This window comes from Papilio machaon, chromosome 21 (genome assembly GCF_912999745.1).
Source record: "Papilio machaon chromosome 21, ilPapMach1.1, whole genome shotgun sequence".
Classification (NCBI taxonomy): domain Eukaryota; kingdom Metazoa; phylum Arthropoda; class Insecta; order Lepidoptera; family Papilionidae; genus Papilio; species Papilio machaon.
The window spans coordinates 1447578-1472593 of record NC_060006.1 but is presented as its reverse complement, the minus strand read 5'-3'; the positions used below and the strand labels follow the sequence as shown (position 1 = coordinate 1472593).

Here is a 25016-nt window from a genome sequence, read left to right as displayed (position 1 = left end):
TAAGAAACACCTTTATTAACAATGGAAACCTATGTCTATATATTCAGTTAACACTACTGTTCTCTACTGCAACATTAATTTGTCTTATCAGATATAATGTTATAGAAATAATTTTAATTTATTTAATTTAATTTTATATTTTTCATCTCTACAAATATCATGATAAGAATTATGATGATCCTTATCATTGATTGACGGTGATAGATAGTATTATTGTACATTATCTAAGTACAGTCAAACCTGGATAAGCACTCTCGCTTATCCAGGTTTACTGATGTTTATCTGTCCTGACTGACTGTTTATCCGCCCAAGAGACAAATTTTTCTAGCTTATAGAGGTCGTACATTGAGACCGAACAATGACTCTCGCTTATCAAGGTTTCTCGCTTACCGAGGTTAAACAGTATTTTTATAGGATAATTTTGAAGCAGTTTTTTAACATTCCAATTAGATATTAACAATCCATTTCAACTTAGGTACACTACAGGTAGTTATCTACTTTTTAAACATTTCCTAATAAATATTAAATGTTTTTTAAGCTATATTTAATGACATTTGAGATACAAAGATGTCATAAAAAAATCAAGTTTGTTGGAAGGTAGTCTATAAAAAAGAGATAATAGGGTAAATGGAATTTTAAAAGCATTGTAGGATTTACTCTATTTCTATAACCAATACTGTACTTTTATTGTATCTTAGTTACATTGTTTCAAACCATGTTCAAGTAATACTTTTTCTTAAATGCTGTGTATTATAAAGTTCTTTCATATAGTTTGCATTATTATTATTACACATCATTGCATTTACAAGTATTAGCAATAACTAAAATTAAAAGATGTTACATGAATCTTTTGCTTCCTTAAAACCTACCGTTTTGTTTTTTCGACTTTACAGGAATAAAATCTTTTGATTTAAAAATAATATAGTTAAGGAAAACATAAATAGATAATGGATCAAAACGGCAGTTAAAAAAGTTCTATTTTGAGGGATAAATCATAGTAATTAATAAAAATATTGTTTTCTTGAATTCAAGGTGATAAGAATAAGATGTACCCACTAAAACTGTCACTTTGTATGATCTTATTTCAATGCGTAATTTATTCTTACCTGTTTATAGAAGCTCCAAATTTTTCTAAAATGATATAATCCAATAATATGTAACAGAAACAACTACAACTAATCACGGATAAAGCTTGGACATAATTTTTTTATCGTTATAGAATTCAACACAATCGGAGAGAACAACAAGAGAAAACATACCACATAACAACATAAATGAAACAGAAGATACAATACAAGAGCAAAGAAGCGAGAAAAATGCAATGTAAGAAAACCATAGACCAAATCAGCTGTTGACATTTGGAAACAATCACAGATTTTTGTAACATTTATACTTTTAGAAACTTTTCCAAAAATAAATAAAACAAGCGGATTTGAATTAAATTCTTAACTGTTGTATTAAGATTATATGAATGAAATTAATGTTTACAAAAAAATATCCGCTGAATGTGGTTTTCGCGCCTAATTTAAAAATGCATTAAAGCAATAACCAATTACTTTCATTTACGACGACCTCCTAGGTATATTCCTATTCAATTACATTTTTTAATTTCAATAGAAATAAACAGGAACAGTATTTAGATTCAAATATAAAGTAGACAAGGGCGTTCCAAACAGCATTTTTTAGACACTGTGAAAAAATCAAGACTGTCTTTGTCGTTCTAGATTTATACCAATTTTATTTATATGAAACAAATGCCTCTTCCATTTACTATTTTTCCGCAGTGATTTAAGATAAAATTAATCATTTTTTCTCATAGAAAGTACATTTAAATTACAGAAAATCCTTAAAATACCAAATGTTGTTTATAAAAAACATTTTAGTTTTTATTGTTCAACCAGACATAGACAACAAAAAAATATTTTTGTTCCCAAAAGATGGCGCCTTTGCAATTAAAATTTTAGTTTGACATCAATTTACCTCACCTCCCTCCCAACCCCCATAATTCAACAAAAAACTTCTACAGACCTCGTATCTACTTTTATTCTTTTTATCTAATTAAGTCTAATAACGTGTGGCGCTAGCCTCCGCATTTTGTTTATATGTAAAAAATTGGATTAGAGCCAAGAAACGCGTTTAAAACTATTGTTTCTCGATTTGTAATTTCCGTAAAACTATTTATTTTAAAACCGATTACCTACTGAATGTTCTTTCAGTATGACTTCTGTCATCTTGCAGTCTAAATAACCTTTCGTCATTGTGAACTGATTTGGCTGATTGCTAGTTGGTTGGTTATCCGAAAATATAACCGCGGATATTATTAATATGGCGAAAGAAGAGGACGATGACAATTTGCCAGATAAAGATGCGGCGAAAGAATTTTATGCGAAGTACGAACCGAAAGAAATCATTGGAAGGTATGTTAAATAATATTGTTAATAAAATTACACTGTAATTCATATTGTTGTGCTATTTCAAACATCTCCGTTGCAAAAACCAAAGATTTGTGTCGTGACATTTATTTCGAAAACTGTTTTTTTACAAAAGAAAATTGTCTACCAAGACAAATTGGTTATATGCGTCCTCTAATGAATTCCGATTTGATTCATTCTTATTGTTTGGTTTTAATTTCTCACTAATTTGATGAATAGATGTCCATTGCATATTTAGATCTCAAATTTATCTTACTAAAGAGTACATTTGATAAATGCATCAACTAGTTTGCTCCTTTATACTTCATACTAACATCTATTTATATTTGTGTTATTACAGAGGTATAAGTTCAACGGTTAGAAGATGTATAGAAAAAGAAACTGGCCATGAATTTGCTGCTAAGATAATAGATCTCAGTCAGGAATCACAAGATGGTGTTGACACACACACAATGAGAGATGCTACTCGACAAGAGATTCATATTCTTAGAATGGTCGCTGGTCATCCTTACATTAGTGAGTGAGTTGTTGATCCATTTTAGGAAAATTCCTGTTACACAAAATGTTTAGAATTCATTGGGTACATCAGTAGTGAAAGGCCTGGGAATATTGCATTTAAGGCGAGATAAGGGACATTTGAATTAATGGACCAATCTTGCGACCCCACATAAAGTGGCATAAATTCAGGGAAATGTTCATAAAAAAATGTTTAGATTTATTTTCTAAAGACAAAGTAATTGTGTAAAATCTATATATTAGAAGTTGTTAATGTCGCTGAAAATTCTTCAAATAATTGATACTCTTATCTCAAAATATAGAATGGAGAGAAAAATAAAGGTTGGATATATATTGTATGCAAATACACATACTTAATGGTGTCATTATTGGGTTATGCAAATCATTCACATAAATATAGGAGTTTAGACCTTGGCCTATTGGATATTGACACTAATCTTGTTATTTAAATACTTTTGTATTAGGTACATATTGACGCCCCCACTGAATAATCCCGTAATAGGAAAAATCAATTTTTTCAGGAGAAGCAAAAAAACGTATTTCTTTAATAACTTCATCAATAATTATTGTACAAGAATCTTTTAGATACCAAAACAAAGCTGATTTTAATAGCTACATTGTATTAAATTTTGATTCATGTATTCCGGGCGTATTCTGTGCTATGAAGGAAAAATTATAATACCAGAAATAAAAAAAAAAATCTGTTTCAATAATAACTTTTTATCTCTGTAATTAACATTAAGAAAAATATAAAAAAATCACAATGTGTAATAAGACCTTTAGTTGTTGAATTCGACGGAAAAGCAAGAACCCAGTAAGAGTGCATTACAGGATTATTCGATGGGGCGTCGATATTATGTACTTTAAATTTGTTCCCTGACGAGGAAAAACCGAGTGTATAATAACATATATTTATGCTTATTTTCTTATCAACAAAAAGACCCTTAAACTATTCTATTGGTACATTTAGATAAAGATTAGGTTCCTCTCATTTATATTTATAACTACAGTCAAAATCTGTTATAACAACATCGAAGGGACTACTCATATTGAGTCGTAAAAACCGATAGTTGTAACAACCGGTGACAGGTATTAATAGGAAAGATATGTAATAACATTCAGCCAGGACCTTTGATTTTGGTCAATTTAACCGGTATGTTGTTCTAAACGATGTCGCTATAAACGGTTTTGACTGTATATCTATTGAAGATATTTGTATTAATTACAGTTGAATTACAAGATGTGTTTGAATCGGAAACATTTATCTTCCTGGTGTTTGAGCTGTGCAAGAACGGAGAGCTTTTTGACTACCTCACATCTGTGGTGACCCTCTCAGAGAAGAAGACTAGATATATTATGAGGTGAGTCAAGTACAGATATAGTAAATTTTTCAAAATTTAGTTTAAAACAGGTTGGTCTAATCAGGAATTTTCAACAGCACTAAAAATTAACATTTCTTTTATTACTTTACATCTATATATATAAAAGAAAGTCGTGTTAGTTACACTATTTATAACTCACGAACTGCTGAATCGATTTGACTGAAAATTGGTGGGCAGGTAGCCTAGAACCAGGAAACGGACATAGGATAATTTAACCCCATTTTCTATTTTTTATTTCGTGCGGGCGGAGTCGCAGGTAAAATCTAGTTTTCAATATTTTCACAATGTTCTTTTCAAATTTGTTACTTAGAGTACTACATCACATATTATGGTCATTTCGACTCCGTCCGCGAGAATAAAAAAATCTTAATTAGTAGCCCATGTGTTCTTCCAGAATATGTTCTACATCTTTGTCTAAGTTTCAGTAAGATCCATGCTTCCGTTCTAGACATACCTTCTACCTAAACATGCATTTAAACATTCGCATTTATAATATTAGTAAGATATGTGATTTTTAAATGCTGCATACAATGTCATAGCATAAAATCTTTATGCTTTTGCGTCGTAGTATCATAAAATGATAATTTAATTCCAATTACAGTGAATTATAAAAATAATTGAATATTTTTTAATAAAAAATATTGTTATGATGGTTTCCAGTAAATAAATAGCCATTCCATCCATGATCTTATTAATTAATTGCTCAAGGCTTCAATCTATTATTTTTTGTATGAAGCAAATTGATTTTTTTTCTCTGTGTTGGTTTGAAAGAAATGTATTCTTTTATGAAATATTTACATTGTATATTGTATATTTTATTATTGTTTTCGTGTATTAAATTTAATATTTTATAATCTAATTTGATAATCTGGTTGTAAGAGGTTATCTTAAAGTTAAACTGTAAAAATTATTGACATATTATTCTATTTTTATCTAAACTATTAAATTGAAATATGTTAAAATATTATCTGATAGTAATATTCTGAACTTTTTCAAATATTTAAGTTTTTTTTACAAATGTAATATTTTTTTAAAATCCAATGATAAAAAATCGATTAACTCAAGACCGACTAGGATATCTGGCCTGGTGGGTAAAAGTTAAACTAAATTATGACAGCCCACTAGCGCCCTCCTGGCAATGCCAAAAAGTGACAAGATCTTTTCCGTACTGTATATTTTCTGACAGAACTAACCGCGACAGCAGCGCCTCTGTCTCCATCTCAGATATACTTGTTTCACTGTAACCGCTATAATTGTGGTTTCGACTGCTGTGACACTTTTCTTGACACATTTTGTTGTCTCTCTTTTTACAAAGAGTAATTGAGTGATGACAACATATATAAACAAGTATCACTTTTTTTTACATTATAAGGTGGCAAACGAGCAAACGGCCACCTGGATTCGCCGCAATAGCGAGGCAACCGTTGCCCATAGACATCCGCAAATGCAGATGCGTTGCCTACCTTTAATCAACGGAGAAGGGGACGCACAGAAAGAGGATATTTCTCCTTCGAGGATTCTTCCCCTTCCCATCCTTTCCTATAAAGAAAAGGATGGGAAGGGAAAGAGGACAAAAATTAGGCCTCCGGTACCACACTCATCAGACGAAACGCGGTGATCACTGCAGTCAAAATCCTGGATTATAAATCGACAAAGATATAGAGTCAAACTAAATTTAGACAAAGTTGTAGAACATAGTCTGGAAGAACACATAGGCTACTAATCATTTTTTTTATTGCGTGCGGACGGAGTCGCGGTCGACGGCTAGTTTTAAATAAGTGTCACTTGTTTTTTGTCGTACTGTAGCTTTCTTATAAGTGTGACGGGACTAACAGAGATGCTGCTATCATCTCTGACACCGGGCCAGATATCTGTCTTTGACTATAGATTTTATTGTTATGATCTGAATGTGTTGAGTCATTATCTAATATTTCCTTGTCCGCTGAATGATAACAATTGATAAGGTCTCTGACGTAAAAGCGGGCTCCGGGCGGCTCGTGTTAAGAAGGTCAATCTTGTTACGTTATTCAAGACGGAACTTTGAAATACTAATCTATTGGTTTACAAACTTTATAATAAATCTAATAATAGTAAATCCTAATTACCAATTAGCAAGTTTGACTGGTCTCTGGCGGACTCCATTTTCTATCATTTTGTATGGGGGTCTTAGTTTGTACGAAAGTTTGGTGTTTTTTGAACGCGTGGGTTTGGATCCCATCCGCGTCGTCAATTGAAAAGATGTACCGAATAAAACTACGATTATGACAACATTTATTCACACATTTGACATATGTACAGACTTAATATTCTAAACTTAAAAATTAACATTTTCTTGATAAACTAAGTTATATACATTACAGAAAGAAGTCGAAGTCGAAAGTAGGCAAATCAGCTGCAATTGTGTACATCTATAACCAGTGGGCACTTCTCTATCTCGGCAAATTTAGGTCCAGTTTGATCGTTTGCCACTTCATAATATAAAAAATATGCGCGGCAGCGACTGCCGTAGAGACGCTAGATGCTAGCATTTTCATCCCTTTTATTACTCGAAATTTAAATTACATTTTTTTCCTCCCAACGTCAGGGAGGAAAAAAATGTAATTTATATTTAAAAAAAAGATCTTATGTCTTTTAGTTGCCATCCTTTAATTCTAAGTTTTAAATGTTACATATAATTACCCTTTTGTATATAATATCTGGACTCCTGAATCTATAATTGGTTAATATAGGAACGCATCGATTTAAGAATGACGTAATGTTAAGTACTAGTTCTATACGTTGAGCCTTTTACTATTGTTCTAATTTTATTGATATGATAAAGATTTGTTATCGCGAAACGTGATTTTGCCATAAATAATGTTAGAAAAAATGATTTATCTAGTTTATAACGATCTCGATCACGAATCTGTCTTGATTATGGACGCGTTTCTCTTGTGTTTTAAAGGCAAAAACAGGGTGTTACAAATAAGAAATAATAAAGGTTTAATTAAAGAATCTATTAATTCTATGATTTCATAAAATCCAAATCATCGTTTTACCAAAAACACTCCATAGTATATGTTAATAACTAGCAATAGACAATATTATAAGCATGATTAGTTATTTGTATATTCAGAATTATATTTATGTGGTTAATTAAAGGGTAAAACCGCTTTTACCTTTAAATTTCTTTTCAAGATAAATTTTAATTAACATTATTAGAATTAAGAAGACTTTACCTAACCAATATAAAAACTTTTTTTCATATAAATATTATGGTAACATTTGTGTTGGTGAATGTACAAGTAATACTGGTTCAGGACTCATCCACTTGGATACAATGTCTTTAGTTAAGATCTTAGGGCATCCATAATAAAATTTATTATTGGACAAATTAATTATATTTATATATATAGTACTCCACTTTCAAGTACGTATGAATTTTCAGTGCCAGCTGTAATGTATTAATTTTTAAATTATTACTTTTAACGATTGACTGTAAATATTACCCGTATTATATCGTTGCTGTTTTAAATATGCAAAAATTTATAAATTTGAATCGAATTCTTGATCGTATTGGTGACCAAAATAAAACATAAGTTGTGTCACAACTAACATAGTTTACGAGAACAGGGTTCTGACAAGGTATATATCTTAAATTTATACGAATATATAATAAAAATATAGCAAATTTATAGAGAGGATACACTTTGGACCGTTTGAAGTATAGTAGACTATCCTAGAGCATTCGTTGACCCTCCAATCTAGACTCTTACTGCGTAATATGAAGATAACTTGGTTTAAGTTTAGTGCTTACTTACGTCAGAACGTAGACGTGTGTGCGTTTATAAGATTCTGTATTGGTTGGGATATTCTTTGCACTGCTACTTCAGTCTTAGTTTAACTCTTGGTCGGCTATGAGCTCCTGGTAGTTAATATAAAATAAAAAGTTAAATTGTAAATAAAAAAGTTCTTATCTTTTATTACGGCAATGAGTTTCTGTGAAAAAGATGTCGGAGCGATTGTAAACAAATTTGGGTAACTATGAATTTTATGCATTATTTTTACATTTATAGTTATATATTAATTGATAAAGTAATGAGTTTATGTTAAAGTTGTAATGGAATAGTAGATATATCCAAATTGTTAGTATTTATTTGCAGTGATAAACTGTTTTACTCGACACATTGTTTTGGTATAATAAAGTTGACGTACAAACAACGATCTGGTGTTATGATAAAACAAAGTTGTTCTCAATATTACGGTTATACTTTAGTATAGGCAGCAGACATGAATTATTTTTATATTTTACGGTAAATTAATTTGTTACTCTCACATTGTCCTTTGCTTGTTTAAGTCGCTAGCTAAAACTCGTTGAATACCAGTGTCACCTACTTCAGGAGTCGGTTAGGAGGAATAAGTCCTAATGCCTCAGCGTGCAGCAGAGGAAGTGCTGATAGAAAGTTTTGCACTCCGATCCGACAAATCAGGGGCCAAACATTGTACTAATATTATAAATGCGAATGTTTGAATGGATGGATGTTTGTTAGAAAGTATCTGCAGATCGGTTCAACGTGTCTGGATGAACTTTGGCATGGATATAGAATTAAGTTTTTTAATCCTACGCGGACAGTCCCGGGCGACAGTTATAGTATAGTTGTTAATTACAGTTTAAACTTTTGAATTATTTAAAGATTAACCTGTTCAGTATATAGGTATATGGAATCCTAGTCCATAATTAAAATGATTTCTTGTTTCCCAGGCAGGTGCTGGAAGGCGTTCGTTACGTGCACAGCAAGAACATAGTGCATCGTGATCTCAAGCCAGAGAACATTCTGTTGGACGACCAGCTAAATGTCAAGATCACGGACTTTGGCTTTGCTAAGGTGCTCAATGATGGGGAAAAATTGTTTGGTGAGATATCTTACATTAATTGTAATCTAAGATTTTGTAGTTTTTACAATTTTTCTTTAGTTCATGCTTGAATTACGATAAGTAATAAGAATAAATTCTTCAGAGCATGCACTTGTTTTATTAAAAACAATAGCGAAGGACATGTTTAATTGCAAGGAAGCATGCTTCGCTGCTTGCAGGTTGCACGATATAGCTCGTATTACTTCCAGTTTGTAGACAATTTTTTTTTTTTTTTTTTTTTTTTTTTTTTTTTTTTTTTTTTTTTAAGAGGGGAATGCTTTATGCATACGCCGTGTCCCGGGGGGGACACGGTAGTTATGCGAGATTCTCTCCCCTAATGGGAGCATACCCGCTAAACCACCTCTGTTCCTCCTACTGCGCATAGTGACGGGGTCACGGGTACTGCTTTCGCATATCTTCCGCGGCCCCGTCTGCGCTAGCCGCCGCAGCAGCTTCTCCACTGATAGTGGGCTACGCCCACCAACCTCCATTGGGGAGGCGCGCCGGGAACCAAGGCGCGCCGTCCTCCTGGCCCTTTGAAGCGGGTGACAGGTACCCCCGTACCTGCCACCACAGGGCTATGGAAGCCGGGGAGGCGGTTGTCCCACCTCCCCAGCCCCCAACGGCGGATCTGATGTTAGGTCCCGCCGTCGACCTTACCGGGCCGCAGAGGGGCTGGATAAGCCAGTACCCCCCCCCCCCCCACGGCCCCACCACACATCCGGCCACGAGGGGTGCAGGGTGGCAGGATAAACCAGTACCCGCCCACACCCCCCGCGGCCCCACCGCACATCCGGCCACGAGGGCTGCAGGGGGCAGGATAAACCAGTACCCACCCGCAGCCCCCACGACCCCACCACACATCCGGCCACGAGGGATGCAGGGTGGCAGGATAAACCAGTACCCGCCCACACCCCCCGCGGCCCTACCTACAGGCCCTCACAGGGGTAGACCCGCGAACATAGTCCACCCCTGGAGGCCTCCCCCAGGTGGGCCGGCCCGGCGCGCTACACTCGGCGGCTCCGGGGGGCAAGCGGCCAGTCCTGCACGCCGAACCGACCCTGGTTCCTCTTAGCTTCGCCGTGGGTGAAAATCCCACAGGTACTAGAGCCCCACCGCCACGACAAGGCGGGAACCGTTGGTGGGGAGTTTGTAGACAATGCCCTTCATCTTGTTATGTCTACCTAGTACTTACGAACCCAGAGGAGGGAAAATTAAGAGGACCAATCCGCTTCTTCAATTTTCCAAATGCTTTAAGTATTTTTTAGACATATGTAGTTTAAATTCATCTTACTAATATTATTAATTCGAAAAAAAAAAAAAAAAAAATACTTTGGATGGATAAACATTTGGTAGAAGGTATTATAATAGATTGGCTACTAATTATGTTTCAATACACCTACAAAATTTGAGGATTTTAGCTTAAAGTAAGCCTTTGTCTACCGAGTAAACTACCTAAGCCTATATTCTAGGTGGAAAATGTCCTTTCTTTAAACATACAATATCTCTCCTCAATTCACGTTATTATTATTTCAGTGCCAAAAGACTGAACATTAACTTGGTCTTTTGCCAGTTTGTAGTAAAAGAATAGAATTTAGTCCAAATGTTCTGTATTTCAGAACTATGCGGTACACCTGGATATCTCGCACCGGAAACATTGAAAGCGAACATGTTTGAGGACGCGCCAGGTTACGGGAAGGAAGTAGATATGTATGTATGATCACTAATACACAATAATAGAGTTACTAGCGCACTCATAGTGGGTTTCTGAGACTTAAACCTCTGTATAAAAAAGATAACAGTATGTTTTAAACTGAGATTTTGGGATCGGAAACCCATTAAACACGTCGTAACGACTTTGTGAGCAGATTAAGTTATTACAAGTATTATTCTATTAAAAAATATCTTCGGCTTCCGCTGTTTGGAGAGTAATTTATAATGTCATCTATTGAAACTTAAGTAATCTATGAACAAAAAAAAACTTAACTAAGTTCTATGTATTACAGCTGGGCATGTGGTGTCATCATGTTTACTTTGTAAGTTTTATTGGGTTTTTCTTTTTAATAATATAATTAATTAAGTCAAATCTTGTTAATAGTGGTTGGTTATAGAATAGTTTGAAAATTTTCTTTTCGCCCCGAAATATTTAGTAGCGGTTTTGATAATTAAATTGGGAATTTACATTTACAATTGATGTGTATTTTTTTTTTAAATTACTGTCTGTCTGTCTGTACGCAAGATCGCGTCTAATTCGGGTAATCTTCGGAACATCTGGACCGATTTTGACGGGTCCCGTACGGGAAGGTAGCTGATGCACGCAGACATATAGGCTACTTTTTAATTCATCTTCGAAGTCGTGAGCGAAATCTAGTTTATTAATAAATAACTTACCGTATTTCAGGTTGGTAGGGTGTCCGCCATTCTGGCATAGAAAGCAAATGGTTATGCTGAGGAATATCATGGAAGGGAGATATTCCTTTACCAGTCCTGAATGGGCGGATATATCCGGTGAGTTAGTAATTTACATTTATAGCAGAAAATGCTTAATATATCGCTTATGTTGACCAAAAGTGTAAATTTCTGACGAACGTCATATTTTAACGTTTTTTTTTAACTTTACAGAGGATCCAAAAGATCTAATTAGAAGACTTCTGGTTGTGGACCCGAGCGAGCGTATTGACGTTCATGAATCTTTAATGCATCCATTCTTCAATACAGTGGTGAGTGCTCTTGACATTTATGCTCTCCTAGTAACAATAACAAGGATTTTATTTAACAAATTGATTTACCGTGGGTTTCTGAGACCATATTATGTAATATCGTCATCTGTACCTTTGACAAAACAGAGGTATGTTGTGCATATGTTTTAAACGTAGATTTTAGTCTCAGAAATTCACGGTTAGTTAAAAAAATGCAGTGGGAGTAAGTAAAAAGAGATAGGGCAATAGAGATGCAGTTAAAACATATGCAAAAGTGTTTTAATTCTTTGCATGCATTCATTTTATAGTCTCTTCATAACATCACCGAATCTTTATGTAGTTTATTATTACGCTTTGCTTAAAAAAATGTATTTTGACGTTTCAGTTTTTACTGCTTTTCTTTCAACTTGAGACATACACAGTCAGTGTATGGAGCACCGCAAAGCTTATTGTGACTTATACTTTTTAGTTTATGTTATCCCAGTCGATTTATGTATTTATTGAAGTATAATAGATAAATATTAATAGAAAAATCAACTTATTATTAAAAAAAAAAAAAAATTAAAAAAAAATTAAAAATTAAAAACGAACGAGTGGGCTAACATACAATTTTATATGCACATGTATACAAATGAACCAATGGAACGTCTCCTTATAAAATTTAATGCATATTTTATTTCTTCTATGATAAAGGCATGTCTTCCGTCGGTTCCTTTAATTTTCTTTTGCTGGAATGTTAATATAAAACTCCTACAATGTGCTTCGCTCCTGGTAGTTGTGGGACCAGGACATGACGCCGCTCAAGAAATCGCTGTCCGGAACCAGCCGAAGGATGTCCAGGATTGAGCAATTGTCTATGGTAATTGCGTACAGGCATTAAATAACCATTTTATATAAACCTAACACATTTGCCACTAAATTACATACACTTTCACACAAGTTGCATATTAAATATTATACAAAACACTTAAGATTTTAAAATATTTTTTTTGCTTACATCGCTCGGTAGTTATTGTAAAATAGTATTCCTACTGAAACTAATTTTATTGAAATTGGGTAAATATGTGTTACACTAAACTTTATTAAAAATATCTTCCATGTCCAATCTAATAACATATTTAATAACAATGTAAACACTGATTATTTGTTTCTGAGATCAAAATTTCAGTATGAAACATATTGTCATCCCTGTCATTATCTTTGACGTAACAGAGATAACAATATGTTTTAAACGGGAAGTTTGGTCTCAGAAACCCACGATTACCCATTCCAAATTTAGTGAATAAATTACACAGACACATTTTGCACGACACATTCCACAGCAAATTCTTACCTTAGTTACCTTCTATTACTTCATGCCCTCCTTGTAGCTTATGCGTAGTTGCATGATGCATGGAAAAAGCACCCTCTCAGTGGGTTTCTACTGCCGAAACACTAGTACACATTTTGTCTGTCATCTATCTCATTCTCCTTGACAAAACTGAAATAACATGTTTTTGTATATGTGGCAATGGCAATGGAAACTCACGGTCACATCGAATATTTCAACTTGCTGATTTGCTGTTGTATTTAGGCAATAAAGTCGGGAGGTTTCAATGCGCGTGCCAAGATACGGCTTGCGTTCGTTGTGGTGCGCGCGGCCGTTCGCCTGCGTCGTCTACCGCATACCGCAGCGCAGGCTGTGCCCCTAGTCGACGCGCTCCGAGATCCATACACCATGCGAGCATTGAGGAAGGTTAGTTATCTCCTGCAAGTTCTGTATTCTTGGTTCTAAAACAGGACAAAATAGTAGCAACAAAAAGTAATATTTTGTTATTTTATAGACTTTTTTAATTTTTTAGACCAATTTACAAACTTTTTTAATTTACTCCTAAAGTGGTCCAAGTGGATACATCAAAGATCTGGCGAGGGTTTATTTTGTAGAAAAGTACACTTCCTTACTTTTGTTCCGTGTTAGGCTGAAGTTTGGCTAAACTACGGTAAAACTTCTTTGTTTTTAGGTTATCGATGGTTGCGCATTCCGAGTGTACGGGCATTGGGTGAAGAAGGGCGAGGGCCAGAACCGAGCGGCGCTGTTTGAGAACATGCCCAAGACGGAGCTGAAGAGCCTCTACGTCAGCAACCTGAGCCGATAGCCGCCGCGCTGCTGCTTCTGGATGCACTTCCTTTATACCCTGCTCTCCTGGTCCTTTGGTAAGTTTACCAACAATTTTTTAGTAATAAATAAAAAAATGAGTAGTAAAAAATGCGTGACGTCATCAATTATTATTGTTGAGTTTTCAATATAATATTGAAATTGCAGACGTCAAAAGACAAACAGGCGATGGAATGTGAGAAATATATAAAAGGAATTTTCATTATGCATAAAGGTAATCTAGACTAGAAAAAAATGTCAAGGAGCACAGTCGTCAGTGGTCGACTTACAGACAATTTTTTAGTAATTTCTAGATGTGGCGTAAAATTATTATGTATTAGATGTTTGAATAACAAATTTGTAGTATAGGCATACGCTCACATTTAGTATCTTCACCTTCATCTAGCTTACAAAGGTAGGCATCGTTTTAGTTACTAATTATGTATGTATTATCACTAAAAAGAACTTATTTTACGTAAGTAACTATATCTTTGTCAAAGTATCTATTTGTATAAATCAACACAGTGCGAATTCCTGTTGTCAACATATAGTTTTCCAATCTAGCAATACTGTGGTTGTTAAATGGAAATAAAATTGAAACCCTAACATGGGCGGGCTTTAAATTAACCTATGAATTTGTAAAAGGTATGAACAAAGGATTCTTCCCCTTTGCAGGAGTGAACGTGTACCAGGGTAGCATCGCCACTGATGAAGTCGAGCTGCGGCCCGCTGCTCCCACTCAGCCCCACGTCCTTGAAGTGTGATGTAGGTTAGTGATAGCGAATGTCGACACCTCTAGTACCCTAGTAATTTAATTACCATTTAAATATACTATATACGTATTTAAAACAATTTGTATGTACGTACACGTTTACGTCGCCACCGCCATATTAGTTAAAGGCGTTACGTTGTTTAAAACGTAAACTAGTGTTGTTTATATTACGTCAATATTGCCATATCAATAGTATACAAGTAGTAGTACAAATCTGATGGCAATAAGACGTAAGTTAGTTTAATTGTATTTGTGTGATCAAAGAAATATTAACTATATTATTAGTTAAGTTGTTATTTGTTTTCTCAATATTTTAAGTAACATATTTAGTTGGTAGATTGTGTATTAGTATTGTTAAAAGAGGTTTTGTTTTCTCTAGTAATTTTGTAATTTAAGATGAATCTTGATCTGAGCAATATAGAGATTATTTTTGTATAAAATTAATATGGAAATTCAAAACCGCTTTTAAAATTTAGATACATAAATAAATTTTGTACTCAACATATTAGAAATACATTTGTATCAGTTTTAATACGATTTCGTATGAAGTTTGTTATCAAAGAGTTCGAATAAGAAAATATTCGAAAATAGAGACAAAACAAAAGTCGACTTTTAAATTGTTAACAACTTATCTTGTGTATATGTTGACATAAACATATAAGTGCAAGATATATAAAGATTCCTAGGTAATTAAATACAGATATGTAACTTTGACCCTTTAGTATGTAGTAATTTTTCTACTGACAGCCATGTGTTATCTATATTACATTATTATTATACTCCTTCCAAGAAAAAAAAGTCCTGAAATTAAGAATATGTATTATTTATAATGTTCCGTTTGTGTAATTTAACGGTTACGTTACTTTCCATAATGACAGTTTATTTAAAAATAAATAATTACAAATTTATTCCTTAAAATTCTGTAAAAAGAAAATGTATACCAGTTTGTTTTATATACAGCATGGACAACTTTATTTTGTCCATCAAATAACTCAATTAAATGTGTCAGACAAAAAAAAATCAAATAACATGTATCGATGGCTCCTATGTAAATAGTCATAAACCAGATTTTTGCCATTTTCATAATGTTTATATTTTTTAGATGTTAAAATCTTTTTATGCAAGGAAATTGGAAGAAGTATAATAAATATGTATATGGATATCATACACATAGAATATCATGTTTTATTTAATTATGTTTATTTTGTAGTAAAAAATTAAAAATTATATACAATAAGTAAAACGTAAAGCAATATCGTGATATATATTTTTTGTATAATTAGATTAGATTCAGTATTAAACATATTGTACTCATATTTATATCTATCTACTGTAGTAAAATCTATATATATAAAAAAAATATATATATAATTACTTTATTTTATTTTGCCTACAAAAAAATGCAATACCCTTAATTTCTTAATAAAGAGGTACGTTAAATCTATATTTCTTAGATATATTAATATATTTTTATTATTTATGTAGTGAAATTTCCCCTTAATCATTAAATATTTCTGTAATACTTTGCCTTTACTTTCGGTGCGATTTGTTTTACCTTGAAAATATATGCTCTAACTCTCCAAATGTTGTTTTTTTTTTCCTTTCGTAAAGTTAAAAATTATGGTGCTATCATAGTGGATGATTTACTTAATATCAAATTACTATTATCCCACAATTTAACTTAACTTATTTCTAAAATTTTCTGAAATAAGTTAATCTATTTAGTTTTTTTTAGTAAATAGGCATTTAATATTAACTGTAAACAAACTGTAAAGCAATAAAGGCTATTTTATTTATTTATTATCCCACAATTAATGTTGCCAGGTTGCCAAACCTACTAGCCGGACAGACCAGCCAGTTTGGCCGGACATTTGGGTAGAAAGGTCGGACATCCTATATTATTTAGGATTTTGTCTCATAATAGGTACAATCTCGTTTGGGATATGTAAAAAGCCTAACAAAAGCCGGAAAACCGTTTCTTTTGGCCGGACACGCAATCAAAAAGCCTACTTATGTCTGGCTTTATCCGGACGCCTGGCAACGTTACCTACAATACATAGATCGGCGATATCTCTGTATGTATATGTTTTTGATAAATGAAAACAGGTCAGATACTTTCCTTTAACACCATTGTAAAGGGGATTTGTAAGGTTAATCCTGTGAGAAATGTAAAAAAAAATATATTTGAAACCCTGAGCGGATCATAATCCACAGATTGGACTATTGTACAGTATACTGTTGATAGTTTTTGGCTATAAATACCTACATTATTTTTCAGACTAATTTTTCCGGTTTAAATGTTATAAAATTGTAGCCGGGAGATTAACAACAAAAACAATAAATATCCCTTATTCAGTATTTTAATGAAAGAATGTTCACTAAACATACAGTTTTCGCAAATTTTAAGGTGAAATTGTAAAAAGTCAAGTTGTTATTCGGCGCGCAAAGCAACCGGTGAAGTGAAAGTCTGCTGAGTTGTCGCACGTGCTCGCGCCCGCGGTACAAAAGTAGGCGAGACAAGTCGCCGACCGCCGAGTGCCGTGTGAGCGAGACGACATCATCGATGGATAAACAACGCGATAGGATAGGGATGTGCGCACTATGATGAATCTTGACAGCTCACTGGGCGGTGAGTTTGTAACTACAGCGGTTCAACTTATTTAGATTTTGGTCGTTGTATAATTAAAGTCCTATAGTTTGAGAAAAAGATAAATTTATTTTTAAGTATGTGCAAACGAAAACGCTTTCTTTCGTTCTAATAGAAAAAAATAAGTTTCAATACTGTGATCAATTATTGATTTAGTAAAGTATATTGACCTTCGTATTCTTTACATATCCAGAGATAGGCCTCTTATCCTCCACACTATTCCTCGCGATCCAGTGCCGATCCACGTCCTGCTTAGCACCCCTAAGATGTGACCGAGCCATCTGGCTGATGGTCTGCCATCTGATCTCTTTCCTTTCCGAGGCCACCATTTACCACTCTACTAGTAATAGTAAAGTATACTATGTAGTACCATTTCCATTATAATGCATAACATTTTTTTGCATTAATAAGCATTAAAAAAATTCGACAAAATAAATAGAAAATTGAGCTTATCAGCTGAGCGGGCAAACGAGGGCCAGGCCTAGCGGCGTGCATACGGTCGCTGCAGCGGCATCGATCGCGCCGGGGCGGTGCGCGGTTGGCGCGCGGCGGCGGTCACGTGACGAGAGCGCCGCGCTGTGATTGGGCGAGCGGGCCGGCGGCCACGTGAGCGGCGCGCGGCGCGCGTGGCCAGTCGCGGCGTGACAGCGGGCGCGCTCGTACCGCGCGCGGCCGTGCCGTAAAAACATGAGCCGCCTCGACACGCTGCTCGAGGCGGCGCGCTTCATCGAGCTGCAGGAGCGCCGTCTCCAGGCCGGTAAGTCCCTCGACGCCGACAGAGGCCTGCCCGCGCCCGCCGCCACGCCGCAGCACTCGCCTCGCGCCCGCCGCTCTTGACCTTGAACGCCACGCAGTCGCGGCCCGCCCCGCCCCACGTAAACAAAGGAAGCCCGATATTCGCCGATCGCTGCAAGTGAACGTCCATCTGCACCTCTTGGCTGACAAACCGGAACGACTTGTGCTACCACAGGTCGATCGTTCGTCGCCTAGGCGAAATCTATGAGCTAGCTCCGTCGGCCAGTGACGAAAACTTCGCTTGAACACCGTTCGAATTCGCCGGGTCAAACGTAATAATAAAACTACGCTACAAAACTTTTTACAATTTAGTTTTCTTAGTTTCGTGCGTCGTTTTAATCGTTGCGACCGAATGGTTCACCGTGCCCATGTCATTTATCATATATGGTGGGCAATATCCCAGTGTGTTGAATTTACGTCGTTGGACTGGGTTGCACGTACGCACATCGCACTCGCACACAGGCGCCGCGTCGCGTGTAGGTGGGCGCTGCCGCTAAGTTATTTCACCTAGCCTGCGTGTTTTCCGACGTCGACTACGATGATTAGTGTAGCGTACATTGTGAAGTGGCTCGAGCTAAAATTCAATTTCGCGGTTCGCGTGACGCATTGGTAGCTGTCGGAGCGCGGCCGCGGCGGTAAGCCCGGTCAGCTGATCGCCGCGTGTGTCGGGGCGGGCGAGGGGCGCGGCGTGACGGGGGCGGGGCAGACGTGATGTGCACACGCATCGCATGCGCCGTTCGATGCATTCATAAACACATTAAGTACCGAACGTAGATTTGAAAAAAATTAAGTTAAATCTGGCACAAGGTGCAGTTGCGTAACGTGCGAGAGCTCGGCGGCGGCGGCGGCTCAGCGTCGGTCTTTAACCGATGTTTTCATCATGCGCAACACACAGCCGCACAGCGCGCTATCAAAGCAGATAGGCTCGCTAAATGGTCGACGCCACGTATCTGTCGTCACATTATACCTACAACACGCTACATAAACAACAAACGTAACTCAATAACAGGATAAGAGTTTCGAGAAAATACTCGCATCTTTAATGTCAGGGTCTTGATTAGATTCTTTGTATATTATTTTGCCTTTGTCTAAATTTGATTACATTTGTATCTAACTTTTAAAGCGATAAATAAAAGCCACTGACCTCTACAAATAGACTGGCTTATAAGGCGAAGTATTTTGTGCCTATATCGCCATTTTGACGCTGATGGTAGTGATTTGTAGTGGTGTTGTGACTTTGAATCAATAATATAAATAGAATTAAGTGACATGTAACATCAACAGGCGTGTTTCTAGGAATGAAACAAAAACTGTCATTTCCAAGCAATGGCCTATTCATTTATAGGGTTCGATGAGAAAAGCTCTGTATTCAAGAAGCAACTCGATGGGTACCGGGAATAAAGCCGCAATCGTAAAAATGAAAATGTTCAGGAAAAAATATTTAATGAAATTATAGAATAACTATAAAACCACTGAATATCTTAAAATAAATTATATGTCACCTTGTTCGTTATTTTTTGCCTAAAGTACTGTTGCAGTTACAAGATTGTATATTTTATCCAAATAGGAAAAAATCGGTAAAGATCATATTGCTGCTATTTATGTCGAAAGGTTGTTCCCATAATAGTCACTTACAGCTTTGTTCCACGAAAAAAAAAATGAATTTCGATACAGTAATAATATGTTACAGCTTTTTTCAGTGTATTATAGGATACACGATGGATACAGTAACCATAGTTTGTGTTCTTATTCCTTGAACTTGATGAGCGTTTTGTGGACGGTATTCATATTTTACTGTATATTCATCGTTGTATGTTTTTTTTAAATCTTTTATCTTTGCGTGAATATCTTATTTTTATTGACAGTGCTTTTATTATTATTATTTTTTTACTAGAAATATAAGAATGGATCATTTAAAGTGGTAGAAATAAAGAGCATTATGTTATTATTAAACAATCATTTATTGAATCAAAGTAGCATAATTAAAATGACAAATTCGTGACTTTATAAGACTTTTTTACTTATATTATCCATGAAAATTAAGAATTCCTAATAAAAAAGGTACTTATGCTTAACTTTAAAACTTGCGCTATTTAAATTAAATTATTTTATAAAATGTACCTACTCTAATTATAATAAACTAAGACTAGTTTATTAGGAACTGTAGGAAATAAACTCATCTAAACCAACATTCGTATTATATTAACATAATAAAAAAATTGGGTACCAAAATATTTAAAGCAAAATCACGTCTAAAGACTTGGCTCCTGTAGCGGATCCTGTACCTCAGCAGCTTCGTCGGTTCCACATGCCAAAGATTTATAGAAATCGTGATAATATTGTGGAATATCATGACTGTTACAAAGACTCAGTAGATCAGAGTACAGAGCTTTCGACACAGGAACCGGTTCGTTGTAAGCTCCTTGTAATTCAGGAAGAGTTGCAGATTCAGCTGTAGAATACGTAGAAACAACGTCTAAACGTGTAAATTTCTCTAAAATGTCACCATTATGTTTTACTCGTATTTCGGTGTTAATAAATATATATTATCTGCGACATTTAAGTACATGTCATTTACTAAGAAAGCCATCGCAACTACTAAGGCACAGGCACAAGGTAAATTATATGAATCCCTGAACAGCCCGCCGGGACAAAAACGCCTGTTCCGTATAGCAGGAGAGAGAGAAAGGAATGCAAGAGATGTAAACCACATCAAGTGTATTAAAGACGATGAAGGAAATGTATTGGCGGATGATAATGATATTAAACAGCGTTGGAAGGATTATTTTGAAAAATTGATGAACGAAGAGAATATTTGGAGTGGAGTGTTGGAAAAAGTGCCGGTTAATATTGGTATGGTGAAAGAGATTAGCGTGGATGAAGTAAAGAAAGCGGTGCAAGGTATGAAGAACGGAAAAGCAGTTGGGCCGGATGGAATACCAGTGGAGGTATGGCTGACTCTATTCTTCAACAAGTTGTTACAGGAAGAGGTGATTCCAGATGAGTGGTGTAGGAGTTCGCTGGTGCCAATTTTTAAAAACAAGGGTGATGTACAAATCTGTAACAACTATAGAGGAATAAAGCTCATGTCACACAGTATGAAACCTTGGGAGAGAGTGGTGGACGGAAAAATAAGAGAGGAGAGTGAGGTAATTCGGAACCAATTTGGGTTTACACCAGGACGGGGGACTACGGATGCCATTTTTGTTATTCGCCAACTTTGCGAGAAATATAGGCGTGTGCATAAAAACCTGCACATGGTGTTTGTAGACCTCGAAAAAGCATACGATAGGGTTCCGAGGAAGGTTTTGTGGTGGGCTTTGAAAGTGAAAGGAGTGCCTGGGAAATACCTGCAACTTATTCGTGCTATGTATTGTCGAGCCAATACACACATCCAGTCCGCTGTTGGCGATAGTGACAGGTTTGGTGTCTCGGTAGGCCTACACCAGGGTTCGGCTTTAAGTCCGTATCTCTTCCTCCTGGTAATGGATGCGCTAACATCAGACATACAGGAGGAAGCACCCTGGTGTATGCTTTATGCTGATGACATCGTGCTTGTCGGGGAGGATGAATGCGAGGAGCAGAGCAGGTTGGAAAAATGGCGAGATAAATTGGAGAGAGCTGGTCTTAAAATCAGCAGAACCAAAACTGAACATTTGTTCTGCGATTTTGGTGGTCCGACCAGCTTTTCTCCAATCGCTTTAAATGGTGTTGACCTACCAACCTGCTCCGATTTTAAGTACCTCGGTTCACTCGTCCAATACGATGGTGGTGTTGACCGGGATGTGAAAAGCCGAATAAATGCAGGTTGGATGAAATGGCGACAGGTCACCGGTGTGACTTGTGATCCAAGAATGCCACCCAAGCTTAAGGGACAGATCTACAAGTCAATCGTAAGACCTGTCTTATTGTACGGATCTGAATGTTGGGCCACCAAGGTTTCGGATGAAAGAAGATTGCATGTAGCTGAGATGCGTATGCTAAGATGGATGTGTGGTGTGACAAGAAAAGATAAAGTTAGGAATGTGCATATCAGAGAAAGTTTGAAAGTAGCGCCAGTTATCGAGAAATTGAGGAGCAGAAGGTTAGCGTGGTTTGGACATGTTATGCGGAGGGATGATAATCATATAAACAAAAAAGTAATGAGATTGAATGTGGATGGCTATAAAGGTAGAGGAAGACCAAAGAAAGTATGGATGGATTGTGTGAAAGAGGATATACGTAAGAAGGGGGTAAATTCAGATATGACGGCTGATAGAGATGTATGGAGGAGTAGTACATACTGTGCCGACCCTACATAGGGATAAGGGCAGGTTGATGATGATGATGATTTAAGTACATGTCATTTGTAAAATATCAGAAAACAAAAATTTTGACACAGGTACATTAATTCGAATCATGAACAGATGACTATAAAATTGTAAAATAATTATTGTAGATTATTATCTTCAGTAATACAAATAAAATAACCATAGTTTGGTAGTCTTGTGCGTGATTTAATATTTGCTGCCATTGAGTAACGACTCAACGATAGTTTAGTAGGTACAGCAATGTTTAGTGCGAATCTGTTAACATCAAAGTAGGTACAGTAATGTATAGTGCGTTTAATGTTTACATGTTTTATTCCCTGGAAGAAAGCCGTAATTACAATTGCTGGTCTAAAATTGAAACAAAAATTTCACTTTCAACATAACCGTATTGTTCCAGTAATATTTTTCTAAACGTTTACCAGGAACAAACAATTAATGTACAAAGTGATTTTTCTATTTTTGTCATTTTTCATCAGAATTAAGTAAAAAAAATATATAAGGTGTATTTAGGTCCGTAGATACCGAATCTGACTTAACCCGAAGACTGTCGCAGTATCCATTGCGACATTATTCCAAATACCCATCGAACTCTATTGATTTCATACATTATCAAATTTGTAGGATTCTAATGTTATATGATTGGTATGACTCCGTTATACTCATAAATCTTATCATTCACTTTATTAGCAATTCTATCATAATAATATATATTTCTTTTAATCTTTTGTGGAACCACAAAGTATTTCTTGTATGTATAATTGATATAAGAGATTATTTTAAAAAAATGAAAAAATATATATTTTTATTACATTTTTACAGGAGGCGTATGAGTTTTAAACGATACCTATCTTTTAAATAAAACTTTTAAATTGTTATATATATAAAGTTATGGCCGTTATATCCTTAACTATGAAAAAAATACATAGTTCATGACGCGACGTCGAGACATTTTTTTTGCAGTCAAAAGAACTCGTTTGGGCCTAGGACATACTTAAGCTTGTAGTCCAAACGCAAAAGCGAAGCAGAAGCAAGAAGTTTGATATGCATTTTTAATTTTATATTTGGTTGTTTTCGAAGAATTGGTTACCAAACGGGCTCACCACGCGAAACTGATTGTATTTTGAAGCAAACATTGCGTTCTGTTTTCGTGTTTCAGTGTGGAATATTCGTAAGATCATATTTCGTGACGTTTATTGTTTTCTATCTACGTTACGTTAAGTACACCAACAAATCTCATACAAATTTTGTTGATGACGTTATGAAGGCGCGTGTCGTAAATATTCGTACTAGGCCCTCAGACGCTTCGCTTTTGAGTTGTTGTATCGTTGCTGTGTACTACAAGCTCAAACGATGTAGGCTTGCTCTCACCAACAAAAGAACATGCTACGAAACAAAAGAAAAAAGTCGGAAGGCAGACATTTAGTGCTTGTCTTCCATTTAGACTTTTATGACGCAAAAACCTCCACGATTATGTACTAGAAACAGGTGAAAATGTCGCATTTATACTTTCGTCGTTTTCATATCATATCAGACGTCGCCTGTTTTCTGAAGTTTTCGCTCTGTCGTGGCTTTTACATCGATTTCTGATCGAAATAAAAGTATTTCACACAATTGTTTTGTATTTGTGATACATATTTTGTATGTACGCTTCAACTTTCTCAAATCAGCATGCGTTCACCTGAAATCGACGAAAAAGCGAGGTGACCGGTGCCCATAAGCATTCGCAAAATTGCAAATGCGTTGCCTAGCTTTAATCGACGGAAGAGGAGACGCACCGAAAGAGAATAATTCCCCTTCCAATGCGTCAATTTTTTTAATTCAACCATCCATGCCAGCTATATTTCTAAAATTAATCTCAAAACTGTTTTCCAAGTTTGTTACATATGTATTTTTAAGCGTAACTTCATCTGAACCGCTAAAGGTCATTTGTTTATAATTAAATGTGACACGTGCCGCGTACTAAAGTATCGTCCGCAAAACAAGCGAGCGTATTGAACCTTGTCGAAATTCAAACGCGATCAAAGACATCGTCACCATAGGAATTTTAACACGTTAACGGTACACGGGCTAATGCATAGGCAAGACAAAATGGTAAAAATATATACCTACGTGAGTGTTCAGTATTTCAAATCGCTTCCGCCTAGATCGGCATTTGCAAGTCAAGTCCAGTTGAACCGATGTGGACTAGGGCTGTCAAATCTTCTAGTTTTCATGTTTTTTTTTATAAGGTCGATGGTATCGAGTCATAATGTGAAAGAAGTCACTGGTTACTTTTTTGTCGTTCTAAGAGGTTAAGGGTTGTCAAGTATTTTTTAACGGCCGTGTTCAGTTATAGAATTGACAGCCCTAAAGTTAAAGCGGCTGTGAACAGGATTTATAAAAAAATACATGTTGAATATTTCAACTTGAATACAAAGTCTATAGCGGTCATTGTAC

At 35.6% G+C, this 25016-nt stretch overlaps 2 protein-coding genes across 2 annotated transcripts in view; both read left to right on the top strand.

The window, feature by feature from the left end:
• The first annotated feature begins 2065 nt into the window (after positions 1-2065).
• Positions 2066-15186, top strand: LOC106709848 (phosphorylase b kinase gamma catalytic chain, skeletal muscle/heart isoform). Its single transcript, XM_045683089.1, has 12 exons — positions 2066-2417; positions 2773-2948; positions 4177-4309; positions 9072-9223; positions 10843-10933; positions 11230-11259; positions 11625-11731; positions 11846-11943; positions 12698-12781; positions 13496-13657; positions 13923-14115; positions 14732-15186. Exons 1-11 carry the CDS (start codon positions 2326-2328, stop codon positions 14055-14057), a joined length of 1260 nt encoding a protein of 419 aa, XP_045539045.1. The 5' UTR covers positions 2066-2325; the 3' UTR covers positions 14058-14115; positions 14732-15186.
• A 2934-nt stretch (positions 15187-18120) lies between these two features.
• The window catches only part of LOC106709926 (max-binding protein MNT), a 33771-nt gene continuing 26875 nt past the window's right edge, over positions 18121-25016 (top strand). The window contains exon 1 of the mRNA XM_014501849.2: positions 18121-18232. Coding sequence (XP_014357335.2) covers positions 18163-18232 — 70 coding nt within the window. The 5' untranslated portion in view covers positions 18121-18162. The remainder of the gene's footprint in view (positions 18233-25016) is intronic.

Bases quoted from the DNA above. Each gene is read 5' to 3' on its own strand.
- LOC106709848 (XM_045683089.1), top strand. From the start codon at position 2,326: ATGGCGAAAGAAGAGGACGATGACAATTTGCCAGATAAAGATGCGGCG. The intron at 9,224-10,842 runs GTGAGATATCTT...TCTGTATTTCAG, and splicing joins TGATGGGGAAAAATTGTTTG to AACTATGCGGTACACCTGGA. The intron at 13,658-13,922 runs GTTAGTTATCTC...CTTTGTTTTTAG, and splicing joins CCATGCGAGCATTGAGGAAG to GTTATCGATGGTTGCGCATT.